General features: G+C 38.7%; 1 protein-coding gene and 1 long non-coding RNA gene across 2 annotated transcripts; one reads left to right on the top strand and one right to left on the bottom strand.

Moving 5' to 3' along the window:
* The first annotated feature begins 2,098 nt into the window (after positions 1-2,098).
* On the top strand, positions 2,099-13,041 carry LOC117253318 (prohibitin-2). The gene is made up of 10 exons (XM_033620673.2): positions 2,099-2,177; positions 6,156-6,288; positions 6,564-6,648; positions 7,132-7,211; positions 8,873-9,057; positions 9,329-9,458; positions 10,003-10,106; positions 10,371-10,448; positions 10,648-10,727; positions 12,372-13,041. Exons 1-10 carry the CDS (start codon positions 2,157-2,159, stop codon positions 12,388-12,390), a joined length of 915 nt encoding a protein of 304 aa, XP_033476564.1. The 5' UTR covers positions 2,099-2,156; the 3' UTR covers positions 12,391-13,041.
* Positions 13,042-17,485: 4,444 nt separating this feature from the next.
* LOC144463748 (uncharacterized) lies at positions 17,486-22,549 on the bottom strand. Its single transcript, XR_013491762.1, has 3 exons — positions 22,330-22,549; positions 21,859-22,027; positions 17,486-18,154 (listed from the first exon to the last, which is right to left on the bottom strand). It is a non-coding gene; the product is annotated as an uncharacterized LOC144463748 (long non-coding RNA).
* Positions 22,550-23,200: the final 651 nt, after the last annotated feature.

The following is a 23,200-nucleotide window of genomic DNA, read 5'->3' as shown; positions in this document are numbered from 1 at the left end:
ATATACAGTAAACCCATTATATAGACTATTTATAATTCAGTAAACGTTGCTTTATACAGTAAGCCTGTTATATAGAGTATATATAATACTGTAAGCATTTATATGGCATATATATACAGTAAAACCTTATATATATATAAACCTATATACAGTAGTTATACAGTAAACCTTGATTTATATATACCTATACCTTTATATGGCATATATATATATACAGTAAAACCTTATATATAGTAAACCTATATACAGTATATACACTAAGACTTTATATGCAGTAGTTATACAGTAAACCTTTATATACAGTAAACCCATTATATAGAAAATTTATAATTCTATAAACCTTTATATAGCGTATAAATATATAGTAAACCTATATACAGTAGTTATACAGTAAACCTTGATTTATACAGTAAGCCTGTTATATAGAGTATATATAATACTATAAGCCTTTATATGGCATATATATATATATATATATATATATATATATATATATATATATATATATATATATATACACACACACAGTAAAACCTTGTATATAGTAAACCTATATACAGTAGTTATACAGTAAACCTTGATTTATACAGTAAGCCTGTTATATAGAGTATATACTGTAAGCCTTTATATGGCATATATATATATATATATATATATATATATATATATATATATATATATATATATGTATATACAGTAAAACCTTATATATAGTAAACCTATATACAGTAGTTATACAGTAAACCTTGATTTATACAGTAAGCCTGTTATATAGAGTATATATAATACTGTAAGCCTTTATATGGCATATATATATACAGTAAAACCTTGTATATAGTAAACCTATATACAGTAGTTATACAGTAAACCTTGATTTATACAGTAAGCCTGTTATATAGAGTATGTATAATACTGTAAGCCTTTATATGGCATATATATATATACAGTAAAACCTTGTATATAGTAAACCTATATACAGTATATACATATACAACATTTATATACAGTAAACTCGTTATATAGAGTATATATAATACTATAAACCTTTATATAACGTATAAATATACAGTAAACCTTTATATATAGTAAACCCAAGAGTAGTAGAGTATATAATATTGTAAATCTTTATATACGGTAAAACCTAAACCTAAATAAAGTAGTTATACAGTAAACTTTTATATATGCTAAACCTGTATATATAACAGTACAGTAAACCTTTTACAAGATATACTTTTATATCTTTATATACAATATCTATACTGTAAACCTTATACACAGCAAATGTTTGTACAGGCTACAGTACATATACAGTAAAACCTTTTTTTACAGTGTATACACTAAACCTTTATATGGTAGTTATACAGTAAGCCTTTATATACAGTTAACATATATACAGTATATACACTAAAACCATTATATATATATATATATATATATATATATATATGTATATATATATACACACAGTATATGAGTTTGTGTATATAAAAGTTTCTTGTATGTGAAGTTTCACTGTACACACATATATATACATATATATATATGTGTGTGTGTGTGTGTGTGTATGTATATATATGTATATATATATATACAGTGAAACTTCACATACAAGAAACTTTTATATATACAAACTCATATACTGTATATACAGTAATGTCTCATTCAGTATGTACAGTAAAACTTTATGGAATATATATAAAATAAACCATCATAAACAGTAAACCTTTACACACTGTATATACAGTAAAGCTTTATATCAAGTATATATGGCAAACCTTAATATACCCTACATTCTATATACAGTAAACCTTTATATATAACAATGCTCACACCACTGAAAATTATGGCTGACCAATGGGAGCCCGTGTTACTGCTCTGTGCTGTAGATTGGACCTTATTTTAGTGTGGCAAACAAGATGTATACAATTTAAAAATATATTTTTATATAGTCAAAGCTGATCTTAATCAAGTGTTCCTAATAAAGTTTAATATGCCAATGGAGAGAACCTATAATAGCTGAAGAAGATTGTGATTGTGATGACTTATTATTCTACTGAAAAAGGTGTTCCCATACTGTCGAACTACATGTCCCAGCAGACTTTGCGGCCCACGAGGAAGGGGGACTGTCTCGACCTTGGAGTCTGACGTACAGCAGCATGGCGAACAAGGAGCCCAACGTAAGTGTTTTAAGTCCTAAATGTTTTAAATGAATGAGTTTTATCTGGTGCTGAGAGACATGTTTATCTGCTAACGTTACTGAAGCTGCTAACTTAATGGTGTGTTAGTGAGTTAACGTTAACCAGCCTGCGGTTAGTGGACAGCACCACAACAGTTAGCATGTCGCATCAGGGTAACGTGAGGTGACTGCTGTGCTAAGTTAGCTCCTGCACTGCTAAACTTCACAAACCGTTAATGACCAGACCTGACTGGACTGTTGGTAGCTAACAGCTAGCTAACATCATGTAACTGATATAAACAGACTGAATGGAAGTGGTTTCATAGGCCTTTACTTAACGTTATTCATTCAGCTGGCACAGGTGTAAGGTTAGCCTACACCGGTGAGCCCTGAGTCACAGCCTTGGGTTTTTATAATGTCCACTGTCCCTGTGAGGGAGACATTGGACCTGGACTGAGACATCCATTCAATTAAGCTGTCATTAATTTGAGTTTAAAAACATGTGTTTGTCCTTCTGAATGGAAAGTAGCCAAGATTTTACCATTACCAAAAAATAGTAGAGAATCATTTTCGGGCAAGAATAGTAGACCAATTAGTATATTACCTGCCCTCAGTAAAATAATGGAGCGAATAATATATGATCAAATTCAAAGTTATTTTTGTAAAAATGAGTTGAATACAGTATATCAACATGCATACAAAAAGGACACTCCACGGCTACAGCACTCGCTCAGATGACAGACGACTGGATGAAGGAAATTGATGATAAAAAAATTGTTGGTTCTGTATTACTAGATCTGAGCGCAGCATTTGATGTTCTTGATCACCATGTGTTATTGAATAAGCTGCGCTGTTATGGTTTTGAGCCATCTGCTGTCGCGTGGGTTAAAAGTTATTTGACTGATAGGAAATGTACTGTATACTATAATGGTAGTTATTCTGAGCTGAGAGCTGTGAGTTGTGGGGTGCCACAAGGAAGTTCTTTAGGGCCGCTTTTGTTTTCAATATTTATTAATGATTTTCCTCTGATTTTGAATCATACCACTGTTGTGATGTATGCTGATGACTCGACAATTTACACATCAGCATATACAACTGATGAATTGACTAAGATTTTAAATAAGGAATTAGAGTTAACAGAAAAATGGATGATAAGAAATAAACTGGTCCTAAATAGGGGGAAAACCAAATGTATAGTTTTAGGTTTGAAACATTCATTAAGAGAAGCACCTAAGCTTCGCATATCCATGGGTGATACAGAGATAGAACAAGTAACCGAGGTAAAACTATTAGGAATTACTGTAGATAGTCTAATGTCCTGGAACAACCAAATAGATCAAATAGTGCAAAGAATGGGTAGAGGTATGGCGGTGATTAAACACTGCAGAAAATTTATGTCTAATTGTTTATTGAAGCAAGTGGTGCAGGTACTGGTGTTAGACTATTGTTCTGTAATTTGGTCCAGTACATCAGGAAGTAATTTGAATAGGTTACAGGTAGCCCAAAATAAAGCGGCTCGTTTAGTCCTTCAATGCCCATACCAAACAAATGTAAGTACAATGAATGATCGTTTAGCTTGGTTAAGTGTAAAATGCAGGGTGCAATATTCACTAATATGTCTTATCAAAAACATAATAACAACAAAAACACCAGAAATATTGTACAGGACTTTAGCATTTTTTTCAGACACACACTATCATTTTACTCGACAGTCGTCTGAGGGTCAGTTTTTGTTACCCCTATGTCGAACTAATTTAAAACAGAAAACAATGCATTACAGAGCAATGGTGGCATGGAATGAATTACCATTTTTTCTGGTCTCAGAAAGTAATGTTATGAGTTTTAAGGAAAAACCGTATTATTGGATTAGGTTTGAGCAGGTGTTTTGTGTCGTGTTTGTTTGTGACTATGAATGTAAATGTATCTTATGCATTTTTGGTTGATGAACTTGGTGAGACCCCAGGAAGAGTAGCTGCTGTTAAGTTCCAGCAGCTAATGGGGATCTAATAAATAAATCAGATAAATCAGTCCCCTGGAGCGACGGCAAAGCTGATCAGCAGTCAGTCTGCAGGTGCTAACAGCTCTACATGCCCTGCGGTTTATATCTGTACAGGTGATGTGATATACTGCCCAGATAATAATAAGGGTTCAGAATTACTATTGTCACTACAGCGGAGTGATTGGGAAATATTTCATCATATTTCCGTCTAAATACACAGTTTGACAAGCATCTGCACATTCATTAAAAACATGTATTCTGTATTTATATTGTGAACAGATCCTTTAGGTTGCAAAGTTCCTGGTTAGACACTGAAAGCCAGCAATGCTGTTATTATTTGTTTAGTAGTTTTATCTGTATTTATCAATATTCTGTTGATCAGTTCATCATGTAGTAACCCAGGTTATAATGAGTATATCTTGTCATTTTGTATAAATAATGTAGTAATACCTATGTTGAAAGTGGAAATTGTATAAATATATATCATCAAAATATACTCCTGGCACACAAGGATTTTCAGCCTCATAGAAACCTGTCTTTAATTCAGATGTTTTTAAAGACTCTTCCTTTCACTGACTATAATATTGTTATCCATGTTAGGTTCAGTGGGACAATGAAAAGAAGCGTATGCTTCCTTCAACAATCAGAGCTAAAGTTACCACAGATCCAGTAATATAATCTAAATCTAAACTTGGTAGTATGATTACCTGATTTGAACCACATTTCTGCGACATAAATAAGAGAGACATCTGCCATGATGCGGACCAGTCCAGCTTCTGTCACCTGAGTAGCAAGAAGACATTAAATTCGTTTAAGTTAGCCCTAAAGGAACAGCAGTACTTGCATATACAGTATATACACACATAGACATCTATGCATACACATCTGTACTGCATAAACATAAATCCCTGTCCCCTACACACGAATACATGATTGATTGGGTTTTTTTTAACTGAGAAAATGAGAAGCACCCATAGTTAAAATGGAGCACCACCTAAATTAAGAATTCCAGTATGTTATTTTCATGGTCTTGGAAAATTCAATCAATATTTTTGAACATTAGCTTCTCTCTCTCAAAGTCAGAAACCAGAGAAGTAAGTGTCAAACTTGTGCTGTCATAGGGTATAAAGTCTGTAGCTGCTCCATGGACGATGCATGGGAGACTGACTTTGTGGACCCACAGATTGTTTGTTTTCTTTTTCTATATACCTAAATGAGCTTTACTTTGTTGTAGTGTTCTCAGTTCTTAAACAGAAAATGTACCCATACACTCTGAACATTCCCCTGGGTGCTCTCAATGTTACCTATAACATCTTTGCCAATTCATTGTCTATGGAGCAGCTCCAGACTTTATAGCCTAGGACATCACACAGTTGAGTTTTAGCACACAGCAGAGAGTTTTTAATATTTACTAATATTTTACTAATATTTTTTGGACTATTTTAGGCCATAGGTATAAAGTGTATGAATTTTGAAAATAGGTAAAGTTCCCCTTTAATCAAAACAGTTACTGCAGTAGGTTAAAATGGAACAGGAAAGTGAAGGAAAACGTTTTTGTTTTTTTTAAAGTCTGCAACCTCCCGTCTACAACGGGCTTGAGACGTGCCCTCGTTGAGGACTTGGCTCAGATTCCGGAGATACTCTCTTATCCTGAAGCCTCCTTAAGGAATCTGATCCCGTTTGATTCAGCAGTGGGAACCTCTTGCGACTGCATGCCTTTGCTGATGTCAGATGTCATCAGTTCATGTTCATGTTGGACAAACTGGACCTAAAGAATCATTTTCTGTGTTTTTGTTTGACTAAATGATTATTAAAATTGAAAACCATTGATTTTCCCACAATTGATCAATCTGTTTTAACCAATCATTTCAGCACTACTTTAAAAATTCAAACATTTTGGCAAGGACAAGACTAATCTTATTCTCACTGTCTGTCTGTCACTTTCTCATCCACACACATGCACATACTGAAAACTTGTAGCGCTTCCTCCAGCACCTGAGGGATCTGGCAGGTCGGATGTCTTCATCTGGTGGCAGAGGGGCAGGATTAGGACTGAAGCTGCTGATTGGAGCTGGTGCTCTGGTATATGGCGTTAAAGAAGCTACCTTCACAGGTAAACACACACTTGTACCAAGCTCTCAGTATGTGACAGACCCAGGCAGATGGTTCATGTCCCCAGGTGGCAGCGATACTCCACACAAACTACCAGGAATGTAGGATGACTAGACGATGTGCTGGATGTTACATGTGGTTCAATCTGATTATATTTTTCATAATAGCAGCATGTTGAAACATAAAACTATGTTTAATCTTTCTCAACGTGTACCCTTGCATTTTAATCACATAGTGTGTGTGTGTGTGTGTGTGTGTGTGTGTGTGTGCGTGCAGTGGAGGGTGGTCACAGAGCCGTCATCTTCAACAGGATTGGAGGGATGCAGATGGACACAGTTCTGGCTGAGGGGCTGCATTTCAGGTAGGATGTTTCTTTATGTGTACTGGTCAGTGTGTTGTCTGTCATGGCTTTATTTAGTTTCACAGGCACTCACAGGCTGTCATTTGTGATTGATTGACTAATGTATGAGAGTGATGTGCTGCAAACACAGACCATAATAGACAATAATTCCTCCTAGAAGTATTATGGTTTAGTTTCCATCTACGTCTATTTGTTGACATCGGTAAACTGAAACCAATGCAGAGTGTAGTGCATTATGGCGTCCCGAGAAGAGGACCAGAGTGGGCTGTCCCCACAACATATGTGGAGGACAAGTGAAGTTACTGTTGAGCTCACAGGGATTAATCCTAAGTTTTATCATTGCAATCTAGGCATTCATGTTATATTGCGGCTTGTTAGTAGCTGGTACATTTGTAAGGCTCAGGGAAATTGAAGTCGACCAGACCTGAAACACATCATTTTACTAGTGCTTCCTGTGCCATAACATAAGTGTCTGTGTTGCAGGATCCCATGGATCCAGTACCCTATCATCTATGATATCAGAGCCAAACCAAGGAAGATCTCCTCTTTGACTGGCAGCAAAGGTGACACACACACACAAACACTCAGCTGGTGCTTTTGATTTTTATGATTACTTCAGTATAAGTACAACCCTGATTCCAAAAGAGTTCGGACACTGTGTTAAATGTAAATAAAAACTGAATGCAATGATTTGTAAATCCCTTTGTCCTATATTCAGTTGCACGGAGTACAAAGACAAGATATTTAATGTTCAAATTTTATTGTTTTTTGTAAATATACACTCATTCTGAATTTGGCACTTTTAACAAGTTCCAAAAAAGTATTGACAGGGACACATTAACCACTGTGTGACATCACCTTTTCTTTTAACAACATTCAGTAAATGTGAAGGAACTGCGGACACTAATTGCTGAAGTTTTGAGAGTGAAATTCTTTCCCGTTATTGCTTAATATACGACTTCACTTGCTCAACAGTCAGGAGTCTCTGTTATGTTTTGCACTTCATAATGCGCCACGCATTTTCTATGGGAGTCAGGTCTGGACTGCAGGCAGGTCAGTCTAGTACCTGCACTCTTTTACAATGAAGCCACGTTGTTATAACACGTGTATCATGTGGCTTGGCATTGTCATACTGGAATAAACAGGGACGTCCCAGACGTCATCTGGATGGCATGTTGCTCCAAAACCTGTATGTACCTTTCAGCATTCATGGGGCCTTCACATATGTGGAAGTTACCATGATGCCATGGGCAGTAATACACCTCCATATATCACAGATGATGATTTTTTAACTTTGAACAGGTAACAGTCTGGATGGTCCTTTTCCTCTTTAGCCCAGAGGACACGACATCCATGATTTCCAAAAACAATCTGAAATGTGGACCTGTCAGACCACAGCACATTTTTCCACTTTGTGTCAGTCCATCTCAGATGAGCTCAGGCTCAGAGAAGTCGGCGCCACCTCTGGATGTTTTTGATATATGGCTTTCACTTAACATAAAGTCTTACATGCATTTGTAGATGCAGCAACAAGCTGTTTACTGAAAGTCTTTCTCCAAAATGTTCCCGAGCCAGTGTAGTAATATTCTTTATACAATCATGTTGGTTTTTAATGCAGTGCTGCCTTAGGGGTCAAAAGTCATAGGCATTCACTGTAGGTTATCAGGTTGCAGAGATTTCTCTGAATTCCCTGGATCTTTTGATGATAGTGTGGATCATAAATTGTTAAATCACTAAATTTTTTTCAATTTTAAGTTGAGGAACATTGTTTTCATAATGTCTAATTGTGTTTTAATTTTCCTTTCTGCATCGAGACATAATTTTTCATGAGAGAATCAGGATGCATTTAACAATCATTTTTTTCCCCACTCCTAAAAATACAATACAGAAGCATGTTTGTTTATAAATTTAATATATTTTTGCATATCCTTATGAGCTTGCCCTTAGTTTTGTTGATATTGTTGATTTGGTGCATGTTTAGAATGAAAAACAATGAAGACAACATCTTGATGTAAAAGTTTTGGGCGTAAAGAAGAAGAGGGCACTGATATGTAAATTTGAAAGCGATCACAGGTGAACAGTTGGTATCGTATTAATCACATGAGACACAGCTGGAGCATGTGGAGCCAGGCCTTCATTTAAACAAGTTAAACTGCATCATATAACAGATATAACTTGAATTTCTGTACAATATCTAATCTCTGTGTCTAATGTCTGTGTGTAGATCTGCAGATGGTGAACATAGCAGTGCGAGTGTTGTCCAGACCCCTGGCGTCCAACCTGCCAACAATGTACCAACAGCTGGGGAAGGACTACGATGAGAGAGTGCTGCCCTCCATTGTCAACGAGGTCCTCAAGTCTGTAGTGGCAAAGTTTAACGCCTCGCAGCTCATCACACAGAGAGCACAGGTACTGTTGCCACCACAGCCTCACATCTCTGTATACTCTGCTGTGATGATGAGGGTCTGCGCTGTTTGTTTTATCCTGAAATATATTTTAGTAAATCTAATGTAATAATCAGTTGTTTCAGCACTGCCTGCTGCAGTTAGTTCAGTTTCTTTTAGACTGTGTCAGGTGCCCAAGCTCCTCCGAATATACAGTTTCAACACAATACCAGTCCAGTCTGGTCCATACCTGTGTGATATTGTTAGTTAAGAGGTGGAACTGTGTTGTGGTCTAGGTGTCCCTGTTGGTGCGCAGGGAGCTGTTTGAGAGAGCCAAAGACTTCAACATCATTCTTGATGACGTGGCCATCACTGAGCTGAGCTTCAGTTCCCAGTACACAGCTGCTGTGGAGGCCAAGCAAGTTGGTAAGGCTCAGTGTACCACAGGGTTCCTGTTTAATGACTTACTCAGCTTCAGTATTGCTGCTTCTGTCTAATTGAGCCAAAAGATGATCACATACACATGTCTTGGTCACTGTGTGCACAACAGCACATGTAGCTGCTACCTGGTGATTCTCGTGAGGTACATCATGAACATTTGTCTTTGAGGTGAACTTTTCTCCAGAAACACTGAGTACATGATATCAATGGTAAGCAAAAGAATAACCCAAAGAGCACTGCTCCATCTGAAGGCACTGAGTGTCAAAATACTCAGACAGAGACAATAAAAGGGAAAGTTTTTGATTCTCATGTAAAGTCTGAAACGAAAAGGTAAATTAAGAGTAGTGCCCAGTGACTCACAAAAAGGGGCAGAATATTTGTTAAAGTTTTCTTTGTAGAAATGTTTCTATTTATGATGCTTCACTCTGAGGCTTTTTGAAGACCTCTTGAAATTCATTGAATTTGTACTAAGACGAACGTTATCAGTAAGTGTGTGTGTGTCTGTGTGTGTGTCTGTGTGTGTGTGTAGCCCAGCAAGAGGCCCAGAGAGCCCAGTTCTATGTGGAGAAAGCGAAACAGGATCAGAGACAGAAGATTATCCAGGCTGAGGGAGAGGCGGAAGCTGCCAGAATGGTAACCTGGTTTTCACTGTTACCATGGAAACAGTAGTGCTCCACCTCCGAGTTTTGTCCTACTGGGAAATGAAGTGAAGTTTGTGTTTTGATGTAAACTTGACGTCAGACAGGCGTTATTGACTGTGAAGACTATTGATAGATAGATCCACGTCATTGTCTGCTTTGCATTATGTTCGGGTCATGTTGTTTGAAAGGCAGTATGTTGACTAAATAAAACCTTTGTGTGTGTGTGTGTGTGTGTGTGTGTGTGTGTGTGTGTCAGCTGGGTCTAGCAGTGACTAAGAACCCCGGTTACCTGAAGCTGAGGAGAATCAGAGCCGCACAGAACATCGCAAAGACGGTCAGTACCTGTGCTCATCTCCTGTAGCTGTAACTCCATCCCTCTATTACACTTTGATTTAATGTGATTTTAATTGAAACACAAATGATTTAAACCCTGTTTGAATATTATATGATGATCCCAGAATAAGCAGCTAAAAAGGTAATTTGTCCCAGCATTAGTGGTGATGAATGCTGATGGCTGTTGTGTCTGCTTCCAGGTGTCATCATCTCAGAACAAGGTGTACCTAAATGCCGACAGTTTGGTCCTGAACCTACAAGACGAGGCATTTTTTAAGAAGTAGGTTTGCATACACACTTTTTGTTACACACCTATGCACACACAAAAACAGTAATCACTGGTTCTTTATAAGTTATTTTGAATCTGTCAGGAAAAAGTAATATGTCATGTCAGTTAAAGCTAATCTGCCAAATATGGACGCTGCACCTCCACTGATTCAAAGCATAATGAAGCCTTTTTGCATATTTTAGGCACATAAATACAAGTCTTACATTCAGTAGATGAAATTCGCTGAAGGCTGATTTGTGGTTCGGTGCTCGACATTTTAAAGGGAATCACTCATCAGAAATTAAAGAGCAGAGTGATGTTTTCAATTTATGCTTCCATGAAAGGTTTGAGTTGTCTCGGTGGTAACCAGAGATCCCCTGTGTTTTTGAACGGTCCAAGACTTCTGACGCGTTAAGTGAAGCATAAACTGCACAGACAGCTGTTAAATATTACACATGTATCCTGCTTTATATGTGTTTTTGATTTATTAACAGTATGTATGTATATTGATTGATCAGTTCCAGTCTGTGAGCTGCAGATTCCCCTCACTCACTACAGCAGGCTGGGCAATAAAATCAATGAATAAATAAATAAGAACACTTTGATTTCTTCCCGTGGAGCTGACATGAAAAATAATTTTGGTTCAGTAAATGTCTGCTGTCAGTCAGCCTGGTGAAGGCAGTCTGGCTGGCCCATAGATGTGTATTGGGCCACCCGCTGTCCTCTTAGCTTCGCAGGAGCTGCTGCTGACAGACGGCTGATCTGTGGACAGAGACACTGAATGCATGTCAGAGTCGGTGTGGATTTAAAAGTACGATCTCCATGGCAATGATATAAACACCACCAATCCCATTGCGCGACAAAATATGATGTTGTCTGCAACATAACAAGATTCTCCAGGCATGGGACACGAAAGAAAAGTGTCGAGAAACACTTTTTTTCTGTCTAAAGTAGGTCATTTATGTCAAGTGACACTCATCAAAAGTGTCGAGCTTCCAACCATATCTTGGGTTTTAGTTATTGTGGAGATGACAGCATCTCAATGGGCCTCATGCAAAAACATTTATGTATTCCCATACCTAACATCTCATACTTCAGTGTTCCACCTTGAACAAGACTTTATGAATTGCACAAACTTGTGGTAAATGGCTAATAATCAAGTAGTTTTTTATGATAATCCGTAAAGAGGAAAGTGGTTTGGTCGCTCATGCAAAGTAACAAAAGATACACAGGTCAGATGACACGTGAAATACATGATGCCTCAATAGTTACACTAACACACAAAGTCATACGTTCCAAGAGCACATTAAAGCCTCTAAATTTAAAAACAAGATATTAATACAGTCAATCAATCAATGAATAAATACAATCAATAAAAAGCTGTGCCCAAAAACGTTAATCTAGAAAGATTCTTAGTAAATTTGGCAAGGCATAAAGATATTTTATGGTGAAAAGAACATAAATTTTGCCTTTGTTTTTGGTATATATTTACTATGAAGTTCCAAATTCATTCATACACAAACACTTTGTTCTTATCTTGTTCTAATGACAGTTCAGAGGCACTGAAGAAGAAAGAAATACGTAGATATATGCATGTACAGCTACAGCAACAAACAGCCTGATGACCTTCCATCTGTCTTACCTTTTGTGTTTCAGTTTGATAATGAAGAAGTGATGAAGAGGACACAGAGAACGGCAGCAGAACCGTCTCTGTTATCAACGTGATCTGAACATATATGATTCTGGACAAGTGTGAATGTGGACAACAACAAGAAGCCATTTTTGTTATGTTTTTTTTTTTGTTTGTTTTTTGTTTTTACTTACGCTCTGACATTTGGGATTGGCCTGTATTATCCCTGAAGTTCATCAATGAATTATTGTAGTGAACAAAACTGATCTAATTTCAACTTCACAATAAACGAATCAATAAGAGATGTGTTTGTATAGAAAGTACAACATCAAACCGTGAGGATAGGCACATATCCAACTGATTTTCACTAGAATGTGAGTCTTGCAAAGGTCTTTTGTGAATAAGAATGAATGCAACTGTACTTCAATATATTTGGCAGATCAGTGCCTTCTTTCAGTAGGAGCTGATAGGTCAAACGAGGCGTGTGACATCACCGCAGCACTGTCCCCAGTGCCAGTCTTCCTTCTCCTGGTCCTTCCAGGTGACGTGGCTCCGTATGTCAGCCAGGAGCTGCTGTCACAGATGTTTGGTGATGTTTGTGGACTCGTGCAGGACATCTAATAATGCAGCCACCAGGGTTGGCAGACCAAGTTAATACAACTTAATTTATCTGGTAATAAACTTTTATTGTATGTACACCTTCTCATGTCATTTCTGTATTTAACTTACAGCCACCACATTATTACACAGACTAAAAAAAAAGATACCACTCTCAGCTGGCATTCCATATGAGGTGTCAGAGACAGCGTGAATCACAGGGTGTCCTTAAAAAAGCTTAAAATGACTGGGAATTAAAAAATATTAGGTCATAAAAGTCATTAAATAACCTTAAATATGAATTTGTGAGGTTTTGATTGGCACAATTTCATTCATCTACCTTAATTTCATTTTGACAGAATGAGTCAAGCTCTTCTGTGTAAAAGTTCACATTTTTAATGATACAAATCTTTAAACCTACCTCTGAACCTGCATTTTAGACTTCCACTTACCTGTAACCTAACACACTCTAATAACCAAATAAAAATTGTCCTGTAAAGGTCTTTAAAAGCATTAAATGTAAGTGCTTTGATACCTTTAGAAACCCTGCCAGTCTCTTGATGGCAACACAAGCTGTCCGTTTATCCATGTTTATAGAAATGATAGATATATATTTTTTTACAGACACACCTCCCTAGAGTCGAGACTGTGAAATCTCTTAATTGATCGCATTTGATGTACAGACAGGTGATGAATGAATGGAAAAACCTGAGTAAACTTAAAATGATTGATGGCTGAATTCTATTCAGCTGCTTCAGTTTTGGGGCCCTTGTATTGTGCATGCTGGCCCACTGTCACATTATATTTTTATATCACACTCAGACACACTATTGAAGTGGTACAGTTAATACTGTGGAGGTCTGAGAGTCTGCTTATGCTTTGGTGTTAACGGCACCTGTTAAACTTGTGCAAGCAGGTTTGTGGTTCATTTCCTGCGTATTTTCAAATTACAGAGAGGCATCTTTGAATTAAATAGACGAGTCCTTAAAGGGTGGACACAATAGAAAGTATAAATGAGCAAGACACACATGAATTACAACATAAAAAGACACATAAGTTAAGGCACTATCTCTTTTAGTCATTTAATTATTGACAGTGACATGTTCTGTTGGTTGCGCCGTCTTCTGACATGCGGTGCATTTTACGTCCTTCAGCAAGAAGGTCTGGAGCAAGTTGGCATGCTGCTCTATTTTGCTCCAGTTTTCTCCATCTGTCAGAGGGTGACCTGTATGAGGAATATTTATTCCACAAAGGTCAAGGACGTGACAACACTTGTGGGAAAAGTTCCTCCTAAGCTTGAAAATCAAAACCAAACCACACATTAACAGTTGAGTAATAACTGTAACTTCCTGGTAATGGCAGAGCTGTCACACTTAAAAGTTTATTCTAGATAGAAATTAATGAACAAATGAATCCCAAGTGTTTGTGTGTTGCTATAAAATAACGTACCTGCGTCTGTCAGCGTCTCCACGCTTTGCCCTTTGCCTCCTTCCTCTCCGAGTCTTTTTCACATTGGGAACAGAGCATTTTTCTGTGTCAGTGTCTTTAATACAAACGGTGAAATCTAAATTCAGGCTGTAATCCCTGTCATAAAGGCAAATAATGGGAAAAACAAACAAAACACAAAGTGAACCCAGGTCTGTGTGTTGCCATTAGACAATTTGCACTGTGTATCTTGCACCCTGTACAGGCTTGCCTTTGCCTCTCCTCTGTCTTCTTCCTGCTCTTCACCAAACTCTCTTTGCCTGTGAGTCTGTCTGGCCTTTTGCATAAAGACTAAAACTTGTTTGAATCAATAAAGGGAAGGGATACAATATGCACTTTCTGATACCAGCTTGATTAACAACCTCCCATCTACTTCTAGATGAAGGTTTTGTTTTGCCCCTGGCTATCTTTGAACCCCCACGACTGTAGTACACCAGAATCTGGCATCCTCTGCTGAGTCTTTTACTCCAGTGGTGCCCTTGGAGCATTTGGCAGGGCTGGGGGCTTCTCTTGCTCTCAGTTTCCTCCTCAGTGGCCCTGGAGCATCCAGTGCCAAAGCTCTCCACCTTCTTGTTGACATCTGGCTTTCTTTGAGCCTCCATGACTGTAATACAACAGAGTCTGGCATCTTTTACTGGAGTCTGTTTTACTCAGGTTGACTCTCCATTGGTGCCCTTGGAGTGTTTGGTGGGACTGGGACTTTTCTTAGGGGTAGCCTTTTTTTGGGCCTCAGCTGGAATCCTCAGTGGCAAAGTCTGCCAGACTCTCACGGATTCCCCTTCAATGGCCCCAGAGCAACAACTACTAAAGCTCCTCACACATGGGGCCTCCTCTTTGACCTCGAATGTATGTTTGACAGAGGGTGCTGTCTCAAAGAATCCCCGAAAGGTGCTCACCTGGATTAAGATCTGGTGACCATAAAATCCATGATTCACGCCCATTCAGGGAGTCCTCATATGGTGTGTGGATCAATATTTTTATATTAATCAGTCAGCTGTTTGTTCAGGAAGCAAAGGTTGAGTAGAAAGTAGTGGAGTAGGATAGTTCTGTCAGCTGATGAAACCCCAAACCTACTGATTGCATCAACTGAGATTTGAGCCAGCAGGAAGTACAGGAAACGCAGTGCCACAACACCAGAGCTATGAAGAGTCCATGTCCACAAACATAAAGAATCTTCTCCATTTTATGTAAACGTGGTGTTTCATGGAGACACAAGACAATGTAAGAGAGCCCTGGATTCACAGGTTAAGAACAAGTGCTCTAGTGCCCCCCTGAGGACAGACTGTATATTTCAGCCCCACTCCTGAGAAGGCTTTTAGAAACTTTCATGCTTTTCACCTGTCCAGTACTTACTTGTTGATGGCTTTTAATCTTGTTTTTTTGCAGGTAGCAAGCTGAGGATTTAAATCACACATTACTTTTTAAAGTCCAGGTCCACTGTAAGCAGACAATGGATTTTTAAATACACAACTAGAGGAGTGCAACATGAATCCAGTCCTTCAACTACAAATGATCTGTAACTAAAACTGACTTAAAATGGGCGATAGTTGCATCAGTGAATAAGAGGGCATCCACAGCAGCACATTCACAGAGTTATGTACAGGCTGCAGCGGGTGGGCTTCACAGGAATTCAGCAGACATGCTGAAACATGCAACAACATCATTGTCTCACTGCACATCTATGTCTGAGTCACTCACTGAGCTTCAAACACTTCCTACTCACATTCATACAGTTCTGATAGTGAAAGAAGAAGCAGGAAGATGATCACACAAAGCTAAATGACTGCTGCTACAGTGTGATACATATCTGCTTCTTTACCTTGAATAAGACACATGACTGTATTAGTATAAAATCATATTGTATGTGTTTAGATAAACTAAGTCAAACTTTGAATTCTTAAGACTTCACTCCTGGTATTTCTGACAGAAAACTGGATTTGTCCAGGCATTTCCTCTGCTTACTGCCAGGTGTTGGTGTGTCTGACTGTTTGAGGAAGTTCTAGGTTCTAGACTGTGTTGTAAGATATAGAGCATGTAACACAAACCACGAGCAACATCTGATGCCATAAATACTTGTGTATAGTTGTGCTTTAAGTTACACATGTGCTGCTTTCAATGAAGAGCAGCACGCTCATTACAAACTGGTGAATCATCCTTCACTCAGTGTTTTGTGTTGATGGGAAATGAATTCACTGCATTAGGAATCTTCTGTGTCCACACTCTGTTAGCCTGCTAAGTTTGTCAGCATCATCACGAATGCTTTTCCATTATCATCATCATCATTATAGTTGCCAGATGCAGTCGGTGAGTACAGGTTTTGGTTTGGTCTCTGTACAGTACATGCACCATGACACCAAATCTTGCAGGGTCGTTTATCGTCCAATTGTTCAATTATTTTATTCATTAAAAAAAAAAAGAGAAAAGACAAACTGGACAGGTTTCCAGGTTTTGTAGGCTTTGAAAAAGAAAATGACTGCATGTTTCAACCCAATCACCAGAATAAATGTTGGCATTACTTACTTTTTTACAAACCACAAATATATTATCTGCTGCATATTGTATGCTTAGTGGATATGTTTTTATGAAAGCTAAAAAAGACATCATGTTTCTTGACATCATGACTTAAAATACTCGGTCTGGTCAGCAAACACAGCTGGAAATGTCCCAACCTGTCATTAAAAATCTGCTTTTGTTGGTCTGAACAGTGGTCTGCTGCTGCCTGCAGCCGTGCAGCTCACACCACCCACCATCCCCTCCTCCTCAGAACTCAGCTCATATACATATAATCTGAAATGCATCATGAACTTACGGTTTGCAGAAATGCACAATGCCAACATTTTATTCTCGTGACAGGGCTGTATGTTTTCTTGTTTTCAGCATATAATGGGTAATCTAACAAACAAGAAAACCAAAGAACAAGTCTTATTTCTATTTTCTGTTGTTTTGTATCACGCACTCATCTTGAAGGAGCACAAAGAGTCAAAGAAAGAGTTCGAAAATAATTTTTTTGTATTGAAAATTAAGGCAAACAATTAGGACTTTTAAAAAAAAAAAAAAAAAGCTACAAAAAGTGAATCAGGTAATAACCAGGTTCATCACTGATGATAGACAGACTGCAGCCTGTTATAAACGTGGGACAAAAGTGTAAGTAAATAATGTTTCCTGCATCAAACCTGTGCAATCATTTTTGATCCTCACAGATGAGGTCTCAAACATGAGAGTTCAGACAGTAAGCCTGCGATGCACAGCGAGGAGTATGAGAGGAGACAGTAATTGACTCTTTGATTTGACATGCTGACACAGTACAGTTGCGTCTAGTGGCCACTGTGATCACAGCAGCTTCATTAATAATTTAATGTGGCCATGCCATTTGTAATTTAAGTACGTATTTTTAAGCTGCATAAAGACAGAATCACACCATTTGACAAATTCAGGACGTATATTTCATTTCATATTTTTTTAAATGAACTACAAAATGTGTCATACAAACATTAAAAACTGTCAATTTGAGTAGCTTTGAACTATTTGTATGACAAGATGACAGTAATGGGGAAAGGACACACAGATCAGAGTTTGTTGTAACACACTGCTCACTGCATGAGAGGACGTCAGTCCAGTTCCACTTTGCACTGCAGCTCCGCTCTGTGTTTTCCCAGCAGCCACTCTGCTGCTCTCCACTTCTCCTCCTCTGTCCTCCGCCATTTCAAACAGCCGCCTGCAGTCTGCCCTGTGATGGAGGAAGAGGGGAGCAAAGAAGGGAAGGAGGGAGGGAGTGGAAAGAGATCAGACAGGAGGAGGAGGAAAGACCCGCTCTAGTTTTCAGTCAAAGTTTTGTGTAATTTCATTTTCCTTTAATACAAACAGAAAAACAGGAAGTCAAACAAAAACAGATCAAGTTTGTGGTGTTTATCACAGATCAGTGGGGAAAATTTCTTTTTTATATAGCTTTTGCTCTCTGTTGCTATTGTGAGATCAGCTGGAAAGTCAGAAATATAAAAGAGTGAAGTTCTAAAAGAAGTCTTCTATCAGTTGTCTTTCAAATACATATCACTTTAGTATCATCACAAATATGAGGCTAAGAAAGTGGGAAAGCAACTTTAAAGGGATAGTTCTGATTTTTTTAATTGGGATTCTATGATGTAGGCTACTTATTCTGATCAGTGTATGACATATAGCTGTCAGCTGGCATGCCCACAGTCTGGAGAAGTAGACAGGGGTACCGCCACCGAAGCTATGAGATGTATTGCTGTGGACGGAGTCAGCAGCAAAACATAGTGTAGCAAACTAAAAAACAAAGGCCCACCTAAAAAAACATCTATATGTGTTGGAGGGGAAGCTATAATTTGAATATTTTGAAAACTTTACCTTGCCTCAGAAGGCCCTTTCTAACAGGGAAGTCATGGCTTCAGTTCCCCATATGCTCTCATCAAAGTCACCAGACTCCATTAAGAAAAACAATAATTTTAGCTCGGGAAACACGGGGATTGCTGGTCTAGCACCGCCTTGATCAGTTATCTTGTTTGTGTTTTTGTGTGACTTTTGTGAATCCGAACTAACCCTTTAAAACACTAAAGTCACCAAATAACAAACTGATCAAAGCAGCCGTAGACCAGCAGCTCCTGTGTTTACGGAGATTAAATTGCTGTTTTTCTCAATGACGTCTGGCTTGAAGAGAGCGATAGAACAGCTTCAGTTCTTTGTCGGAAATGGCTGTCTGATGGCAAGGTAAAGCAGTGAAAATATTATTAATATAGCATACACTTGAACTAATGTTGATTTTTAATATTTATGTGAGACTTTTTAGGTGGTTGAAATACATATTGCTGCTGCCCCCATCCACAGCAGTACATTTATTAGTTTCCATGTCGGTACTACTGTCTGCTTCTTCAAACTGGGGGTGTGCCGACTGACATCTACTGTAGGTAATACACTGACCATAGATAAGTACCTCATACAACCCCACTTCAAAAGATCTGAACTATTCCTTTAATATATTAAAAAAAATATAACTCATGTTTCCTTTGATGGTCTCCTGTACTACTCTGTGTACCACAGTAGGCCTATTTATTTGTGGAGAGAGTGTTGGTGTGGATTAGCTGTGGCACAAAGCTGGAAAAGATTTCAACAGCCTCTCCTCATATCTCTAAGTTTGCAGCATGAAGAAAATATTGAAGTGCAGGTGTAGTTTTAAACCAAAAGCAGAAGTTTCCAGTAATGGTTTCACTGGAAAATGTTTTGGTCATGTGTCACTTAGATACTGGTTACTTTGTCATCACAGCTGGTGATCAGTACAGAACAGTGTGTTCGAAGTGTCAGTCCACTGCTGCCCCCTGCTGTCCAGCTATCATAGTGCAGTTGAGGTGACCCTGTAGTCAACTGTGTGCTAATTGGACACTTTGGCAATTGCTAATATTTATCACACATATGCACATAAGTAGTCTGAGCAGGCAGTGGTTGATTCACATGAAAACTCAATCAGCTTTGTTCTCATGTCTCTGCTTCTTCACAAATCTCCAAGATGCACCATTGTTTTTTAGTATTGTTTAATAAAATATAACAGTCAGACCTGAAGAAAAGTGTGATAAACCTGATGAGGTGTGGATGTGATCAATGAGATCTGATCAGTCATTTAAAATGAGCAGTCTGAGTTTGAACAGCATGCATGACAGAGTATTTCAGTTTTAACTCAATTTGAGCTCTCACCTCTTCCACATAAAAGATTAGGGGTCTCCTACACAATGAGAGAGAGTGAAGGAGGTGCAGTATGGAAACATAGGGTGGGGGACATTACATTGACTGAACAGGGCTGAGGAAATATAGGGTGAGAGAACAAAATGCTGTGAGAACATATGGCAAGGAAACATAGGGCAGAGGGAACACTGGGTTAAGGGAACATGGGGTGAAGGTATGTAAGGCTGAGGGAACACAGGGTGGGGAACATTACGTTGAGGGAACAGGGCTAGGAGAACAAAGGGTGAGGTAATGTAGGGTAAGGGTACATAGGGTTGAGAGAACATGGGGCTGAGAAGATATAGGGTGAGGGAACACAGTGCGGTGAGAACATATGACGAGAAAACATAGGGCTGGAGGAACACTGGATTAAGGGAACATGGGGCTGAGGAAATATTGGGTTGAGGGAACATGGGGGAAGAACTTAGGGCTGAGATAACATAGATCTAGGAGAACAAAAGGGGGGTAGGCACATAGGGCTGAGGTAACATTTGGTTGAGGGAACATGGGGCTGAGGGAACATAGGAATGATGGAACATGGGGCTGAGGGAACCCTGAGTCGGGGAAACTTGGGGCTGAAGAAATAGGGTGAGGGTTCATTGGGTTGAAGGAACATGGGGCTGAAAAAATATAGGGTTAGGGAACAAAGTGTTGCAGAACATATGGAGAGGAAACATAGGGCTAAGGGAACAGTGGGTTTAGGGAACATGGGCTGAGGGAATATTGGGCTGGGGAAAGAACTCAAGGCAGAGGGAACATAGATCTAGGAGAACAAAGGGGGTAAGCACATAGGGCTGAGGAAACAAAGGGTGATTGTACATTTGGTTGAGGGAACATTGGGCTGAGGGAACATAGGAATGAGGGAACACAGGGTGAAGGAACATTTGGGTTAAGGAAACTTGGGGCTGAGCTATGTTGAAGGAACATAGGGTGAGGGAACTTAGGGCTGGGGGAACATACGGTGAGTGAACATAGTGTGTGGGACACTGGGTTGAGGGAAAATAGGATGAGGGAACATTGGGTTAAGGGTACATAGGGTGAGTGAACATAGGGCTGAGGGAACATGAGGCCGGGGAAGAGTGGGTTGAGGGAACATGGACACGCATTCCTACACTACATCAGTGAAACAGCAAGGACCCTTGGCAAGGGACTGAATAAATGGAGAAAACAGATAGCATCACCCCCACCCTTCCTTACAATTTTGAGATGCCGTTGGAAGCAACAAAAAAGCAAGTAATTTAAAGAAAAAAATTAGGTTTGCCATAACCATACTCATCCAGTTATACTATATTCATTAAGATAAAAAATGGGTGTTTTGTTTCAGGTACCAGATGCTACATTCAATTTATTCCAGTTGCAATAATTGCCAGGCGAGAAGTTAAATTCATATTACAATGTAATCTCTCAGGAAATGGTGCTTTCAAGTACTTAATTGGCCAACACAAATGATGCTACACTTAACTTTATTTTTTACTTTTAAAAAAATATATTTTTTTATTAGGTTTTTTATTATTTTATTTTATTCGTTTTTATTTTATTCCCCAGGCACTTCTTGTTTCAGCCATAGACTGTAACAGGTTTCAGCCACCCCATGAACCATCCAGTCCGCTCCGAGTCGCTCCTGCCTTTCCCTAAAACCAAACACCCCACCCACTTTCATAAGCCTGCTGCGGATGATTGACAGCTGTGACAGCCACTCACCGGGCGCAAAGCGTCAGCTTTATGTTCACTCCAGTTCACCAGCCAATCAGTTGAGATGTTCAACAATCGCGACGCCATACGTCCTCTGCAGGCCGCCATTATGGTGAGGTACGAAGGACCACAGAGCTGTCTGCACTCCTTCAGCTGTCACCGGGACCACAGAGACTTCCTGAAGAACAGCCTCAATCACTTTTACAGTAGAAATATCGATTCATACGAATAATTTTTGTTCCATTTTCAAACATAGCCTTTATGTTGATGATTATGTTGATGCATTTGTGTGTTGTGTGTTATCAGTGTCTTAGTGACATTATTTAGGCTATGAGATAGTTTTGTATTGAAGAGTGTGGATACCATACATACTGAGAATGTTGTTAATAAGAACAAACCAATAAATCAAACACTGCCGAATGAACATCATGTGTTTTACAAAGAACAGCATGAATATGATTTAAATATCTGTCCACACACCTCCTCCACGACCCCTCCCATCTGTGTCTTTCATTTCTCAGCCACTCCATCTCCCCTTCTTCCCCCCCTCTCCATCCTCTCTTTGCCCGTCACCCGGCCCCTATCTCCCTCCCTGCTTCCTTCTCCCTCCCTCCCTCTCCATCCATCTCCTGTGCTCTCTGCCCTTCTTCTCCCTCCCTCCATTTCACTCTGTCTCTTTCTATAAGTGCTGTAATAAAAGAACACCAGTGGACACAGACTAACACAAACAACAGTCAATAACAATGAGACCGATAAGAAAAAGAACAGAAAGGCAGACACATATTTACTTAACCAGATATATTAGACTGTAGCCTAACCTGTGCTCCAAGGGCGTAGATTTTATTTCAACACTGGGGGACATACATATGAAATAGGGGGGTTTGGGGTCCTTTGCCAGAAAAACACTTAAGTAACTGCATTCTAGTGAATTTTTTATACAACAATTTTTGCCTTTTCTGTATCAGTTTATAAGGACAACGTATTTAATTATGTAAAAATAAAGACCTTTAATGTTTTTACTGTGGAGCAAATGCATGTTCTAAACATTGATTGTAGAACAGGAGTAGTGGCTAATAGTGGCAACCAATATTATTACTGTAATAAAAGTAATAGCAGCAGTCATAGAAGTAGTAACACAAGAAGCAACTTGTGTGGCTGCAGCAGTGTAGTGCAGTACAATACAAGCAGTAACTGCAGTAGTGGAATAGTTGCACCATGTCAGCACCATGATAGCTAAAATTATTTCAGTACCAATGGGTAGGCTACTATGGGTTCTACTTACTGGTTTGTACTTAAAATACTTTTCAGTCAAGTTCAATACTTACAATACTTGTTTACAGTCATTTTTCAA

The sequence above is a fragment of the Epinephelus lanceolatus genome, chromosome 6, assembly GCF_041903045.1.
Source record: "Epinephelus lanceolatus isolate andai-2023 chromosome 6, ASM4190304v1, whole genome shotgun sequence".
In the NCBI taxonomy this organism is placed as follows: domain Eukaryota; kingdom Metazoa; phylum Chordata; class Actinopteri; order Perciformes; family Serranidae; genus Epinephelus; species Epinephelus lanceolatus.
The sequence above is the reverse complement of the archived record's forward strand: the minus strand, read 5'-3'. Positions and strand labels throughout refer to the sequence as shown.

Coding starts and splice junctions, on each gene's coding strand:
- LOC117253318 (XM_033620673.2), top strand. CDS start 2,157: ATGGCGAACAAGGAGCCCAAC. Junction 9,058..9,328: donor TCATCACACAGAGAGCACAG/GTACTGTTGCCA, acceptor GTTGTGGTCTAG/GTGTCCCTGTTGGTGCGCAG. Junction 10,107..10,370: donor AGGCGGAAGCTGCCAGAATG/GTAACCTGGTTT, acceptor TGTGTGTGTCAG/CTGGGTCTAGCAGTGACTAA.